Source organism: Daphnia carinata, chromosome 6 (genome assembly GCF_022539665.2).
Source record: "Daphnia carinata strain CSIRO-1 chromosome 6, CSIRO_AGI_Dcar_HiC_V3, whole genome shotgun sequence".
Taxonomy (NCBI): Eukaryota; Metazoa; Arthropoda; class Branchiopoda; order Diplostraca; family Daphniidae; genus Daphnia; species Daphnia carinata.
Window position 1 is genome coordinate 8,522,690 of NC_081336.1, and position 5,482 is coordinate 8,528,171.

The 5,482-nt window shown below is 40.3% G+C and overlaps 1 protein-coding gene across 1 annotated transcript; it reads right to left on the reverse strand.

The window, feature by feature from the left end:
- Positions 1–3,112: 3,112 nt before the first annotated feature.
- Positions 3,113–5,482, reverse strand: LOC130702507 (cytochrome P450 3A41-like). Its single transcript, XM_057524185.2, has 13 exons — positions 5,398–5,482; positions 5,237–5,333; positions 5,010–5,159; positions 4,816–4,932; positions 4,661–4,749; positions 4,451–4,602; positions 4,272–4,387; positions 4,093–4,212; positions 3,895–4,026; positions 3,738–3,826; positions 3,536–3,673; positions 3,316–3,478; positions 3,113–3,255 (listed from the first exon to the last, which is right to left on the reverse strand). The coding sequence occupies exons 1-13, from the start codon at positions 5,472–5,474 to the stop codon at positions 3,178–3,180; spliced, it is 1,518 nt and encodes a 505-aa protein (XP_057380168.1). The 5' UTR covers positions 5,475–5,482; the 3' UTR covers positions 3,113–3,177.

Genomic DNA, 5,482 nt, shown 5'->3' on the forward strand with positions numbered 1-5,482 from the left:
CTTGTTTCAACACGTTACGTAACACACTTTACACTTGCGAATTTCCCTGCTGCCATCAATCTTCCTTGCCCCATTTCAATCTGAAGGGCGAACGAAACTTGATCAATCTACGCAAAACAGATTCGATGCCAATGGAGCGTATGGATCCCCTTGCGCTTCCAACAACTCGAGGTAATTTGAAAACTGTTTGATAACATCTCAGCATCACCGGTTGCCATCAAAATGAATAATTCAGATGCAATCGTTTCAGATACAAGCGCGCGCTAGTCGGACGGATTTCATTAGAGAAACAACATTTTGTTTGAAACGATCGCACATTGTGGGGGGGCGGGATATACAACGAACAAGAAATAGAATAACAAAAAAAAAACTATTAGGAAATTAAAACAAACTCACCGAAGCAGGAAAAGAATCCCGGAAGAGAAGAACACACACACACACAGACAAGATGGGCAATCAGCTCCGGGCAACCCATTTCCAACTGGATCGATTTCCTGGTTGTCTAGGACGTGAGTGACACGTGTTTTCTTTCCAACACCTCACTGAATCATGAAACATGTCTCGCCAAAAAAAAAAAAAGAAAAAGAAGTGTGGGGTTACCTTTTGAAAAAAAAAAGACGCCCCCATTCATTAGCTCCTCGTCTTTGAAATACGAACCCCTACCTCAATAGATTTTTAATTAATTTAAAAAAGGGGAGGTTTGGTTGGGATAACAATTCGTGTATAACCCGTGGCTATTGATGATTTATTGTCTAGACCCAATACATTGCGGTGGTGGCATAGTACAAATTTATTGACGTGTCGCAAACAGAAAGATGCGACGTTCAACTGGGCAATCGTGAATCGAATCGTTGCGCTTGCATAATCAAAACGCTGAGATATGTACGCCATGTCACAGTTTAGAAAATAAATCGGAATGTGTCGAAACGGTTCGGAATATGTCACGCATGGAAGAAACATTCATTCGCATGGAATTTCAATCTCTGCATGATTGCTTTGCGTAAAGCGATGTTGCGTAACCGAGTTACACCGTATCGATTTTTGCATGTGCAGTTGGGCGTTCGGTTTGATATCAAAGCTCACTTTCAAATGTGGGTGGTCAATTTCTAACATGATAATCGTCCCCCCCCCCTTTTCCTAGAGGTTCGCTTCATTTCGGTAGGGAATCATAGAGATTCATAATGTCCGGACAAAAGCGTTTCAATCTTGCGCTAAAGTGGGTTTGAAATGGTGTTCCAGCTTTTCTTTTCTTTTTTTTTTCACAAGCGTCATCCACTAATTGTTTGCCGAATTGAAATAGATTGTGACGTCTATTATCCATTGCCCCGCTATGACGCGCGTTGCAGTCCGACGCACACATTCGCCGAGCCATCTCAATTATTTCACGACCGTTTATTGTTTCACTGATCACGTCCGCCGCATCATGCCCACGTTTCTTTCTTCAATCAGTCCGTGCACCACGTCCGTCTTACCAAATGTGCAAAGATAATCGTTTTTTTTTTTTTAAACTAGACCAATGTAAATAATTAATGCGTATCAATTATAGAACGGTATCCTTAATCAGACACGTATCCTTAAATCTATGCAATCGCGTACAACTTGAAACAACTCATTTGAATAACGAGTTCGTTTGAATGCTCGATTCGTAACAAGCAGCTTTGATATACGCCTCTAGGAAACAAGAAAATGCATAGATATTTAAAAAGAACATTTTTTTTTCGTTTTCCAGATTAATTACTAATGAGGGTTTTCTACGTCGTGAAGTGACGTCAAACTATACACGTGGCGAAAATCAGGGCAAGTGAGGATTGCGCATAAACGAGACTATAGCCCAATTAGCCAAGATCTAGTCTATTGATTTTTGAGTTTCCCTTCATCGCGTACGACAGAGTGTGTTTACAATAACAATTTCAACCAAAAATGAAAAGAAAAGCAACAGAATTGATACGTACGTAGAACTTAATTAAGGTATCACTATAGAGAGGCCATGATGTCGTTAAACTCGACCACTTTGACACGCCCTACGAATTGAAATTGAGTACGGACCCGACAAAATCATGACCTTGCAAAACTTGCATTTGAAATTGCCTACGTTTTTATGGCGACTCAAAATTGAATCATCAAACTTTCAGCTTTTCAACTTATTATGCAGCCCGTTCGTTCCGCATTCGAAGAAAACTCGAAACAAATTAAGCGTCCGCTATTGGACGTTGACGGAAATCGCCAGATGCAAAACTATGCACAACATGGTTTGTTAAACCATATAGCATAGAGACAAACATTCTTTAAAATCCTGGAAATATTCATTTGAAGTGCACACGTTGGAGATAAACAAACCGCAAGTGTTTCAGCCTCGTCCTGTCAGCCGAATGGCGAGATGCAAACTTTGGCTCGGGTAATGGATTGAAGGGCGAAATGGCTGGACCCAACCGCATCACAAGACATGGTGCGTACGTAAAGTTTTTAACACTCGAGATGGCGTAACTTGTTGCGATGGACTTTCACGTCAATGCGCCCCGGACGCGCAGGCAAAACAAGCTTGCTCAACTTTAAATAATAGCCGCCCGGCCGTCATTCACTTAGAAATTCCTGCCCAAAAGTTTGCCCGGTGTGTAGCAAGTTTGGTTAACCGCAACTAGTTTCGCACAGGAATTCATTACCTGCAAACTAGGCCATCATTTTCTGCAACTACGTACGAATAGAAGCTATTCTTTTTTTTTTTTATTATAACAATCAAATGAAATCATTTTTAACGCAGAGTCCAATCTCTTCGTTATTATTACGTTTTGAAACGTATTGGAAGCGTTAAACTTAACTCCATTCAGTTTGTAGGAACAAACCAACACGACATCACACATAATGACGCACGAGTGATTAAGCTTACTTTACGGAAGAAATGAATGCATCAAAATTTAAAAGCCATTATACTTACGATTTAAAAAATTCAAATGGATCACCAAAGCCACATAAGCTTTGCTTGAAGAGAACATCAAGTTTTAAAATATTCAAAAGGTAAAATAAACCGGAATCCGACAGCCATTCAGATGGATGGTGATCACTAATGCTGATTGTATAACTTTGCATATACTTTGCGACACTGAAAAAAAAGAAGACCCAAATGTATACGACGCACCACCGGAAACATCTCAAAGACAAATCAATTAAAAACAGATGGAATTAACGTGATTCAATGCCAACTGTGGCACCAATGGGTTGGGCTACTCCTAAAAATCCATCTTCAAACTGCATCGTCTCCTGTAAAAACGTACATGTTATCTTCAAATGTAATGTCAACATATCATTTCTGTTACTTACCGGAGTTTCAGCGACAGGAAAGAAACGGAAATTCTTGACAAGTGTGCACAAAGCAATTTTCATTTCTTCCATAGCGAATCGCATGCCGACACAATTGCGGGGTCCCATTCCAAATGGCATGAAAGCGTAAGGATTCGGCTTGATATCGCTGTCAGGAGCCCACCTGCATCCATCGTCCATTTGTTTATCAGTCCACATTAGAGGATGTTAATGTTTATACCTGTCGGGGTTGAACCTGTAAGGATCGGGGTAGTACTCTTCGTTGTAGTGGAGAGGAAAGGCTGGAACGGTTACGACCATGCCCTTCTTGATGTGAATGCCTTTGTAGGTGACCTCTTTATTGCAACCTCTTTCCACCCTGTAAGAATGAACACATACATTCAATATTATTTCAAAATTAAAATCTTAATAATTATGTTTACCTAATGACGGGTGGACACATGCGCAGAACCTCGTGAATGACGTGATCCACGTAAGGAAAATCGAGAATCATCTCGTGATTCACTTCACCCTGTACAGAATTTAAACATGTCTTGTATGATTTTTAAATTAAATAACAATAGGGATGTTGGGTCTTACAAAGTGTTTGTGCTTTTCGATGATTTCTTTGTACAATCGGTCCTGAACGCCAGGGTTCCTGGCCAGCAAGAAAGCGGAATTCGTCAGTGTAGTGGCTGTGGTGTCGAAACCGGCCAATAAGAACAACATGGACTGCAACATAGCAATCACTTCAATGAGCAGTGTAAAACAACAAAAACTAATGTTGAATAACTGAACCTGAGAAATGACAATTTCATCCACTTCCTCCCTGTCCCACATGGGCATCTCCTTGCCATTGACTGTTTTCGTGTACTCCATGATGGCATTGGTGGCCACCTCCACAAAATCGTGATATTTCTAATGACATTCACATCGAATTAATTTGAGTCCAGCAACAAGACAAAAAGAAGACTTGCCTCCGTCGAATTCGATCTTTGCTGGATCAGATCAGTCAGCAAGTTGGTAAAGAATTCAAATTCTTTGGGGAAGAAAATGCGATCGGCAAAGGTAGCCATCAGATTCGGGAACGTGACTGTTTCAATACCAGAACTTAAATTAATTGCATAAAAAAATAAATTGTTAAGAAAAAACTGACAAGGTATCATAATCAAAGGCGACTTATTGGCCGGTGGGCTGAAAACTGCTTTGGCTTTCGTCATAAACTCGTTATCTTTGCCGTTCAGGTTGTCGATCGTCATGCCGAACGCACACCGGGCAATCACGTCCACCGTAAAAGCGCTGAAATGTCTGTTTAAAAAATAACGATCATTAATTGATTCCACAATGTTAATGAGTTTCAGCATACAGTTTAGCATCGAATTTCCCCTCGCCTTCGGCTATCGCTCGAAGTTTAGGAACAAGTTGATTGGCACAATCTGTTATCATGACCGACATCTGTCAAATTAAAAGAGATAATGTTTGAACGTAATTAACCATCTGGGCCACATCGTGGGGCATTACTTGTTTGATTTTTCCTGTCGTGAAAATGGGCGTGACGGATGAACGAACGTCTTTCCACTCCTTGTTTTGGATGATAGACAACATCTTGCGAAAGATTTTGCGCTTTATGACGAAGTTCTGTTCGAAATGAATGATTGCAGTAATTTTTTATTAGCAATGGGCGGCAAGTGTCTCAAAATAAAATCGAACTTTACTCGACGATTGACAAAGTGGTCAAAGTCTTTGACGAAAATAGACTTGATAAGGTCGGCATCAATCGTGTAAAGGTTCGGCAACGTGCCATCGAAAGTCCCGAACGTCTTGCCGTATTTCTTCACCATTTTCTTGTCGTATTCCGGTAGATTCTATTGAAAGTCAAACGAAGATTATCATCGAGATTCTTAGAATTTAACAATCACTTGAATTGAAAACCAAAACCAACCTCTTTCCACAAGCCCCATATGTTACCAACATAAGGTACAGGCTTAGGGCCGGTAATACCTTGATCACGAAAATAGCTGAACGTCGATGTCCCATACCTTTTAAATAAATTTCACTTTAAACAAAACGCAATAACCATAAAAAACAGCATTTCGTTTTTACCAGTAAAGGAAATATAAACAAGATATGGCCGTGACCGTCAACGTAACAGGTGAGAACAACAAAGAAACGACATCCATTTTAAAGC

Bases quoted from the DNA above. Each gene is read 5' to 3' on its own strand.
- LOC130702507 (XM_057524185.2), bottom strand. From the start codon at position 5,474: ATGGATGTCGTTTCTTTGTTGTTCTCACCTGTTACGTTGACGGTCACG. The intron at 5,160-5,236 runs GTTGGTTTTGGT...GACTTTCAATAG, and splicing joins TATGGGGCTTGTGGAAAGAG to AATCTACCGGAATACGACAA. The intron at 4,933-5,009 runs GTAAAGTTCGAT...CATTTCGAACAG, and splicing joins ACCACTTTGTCAATCGTCGA to AACTTCGTCATAAAGCGCAA.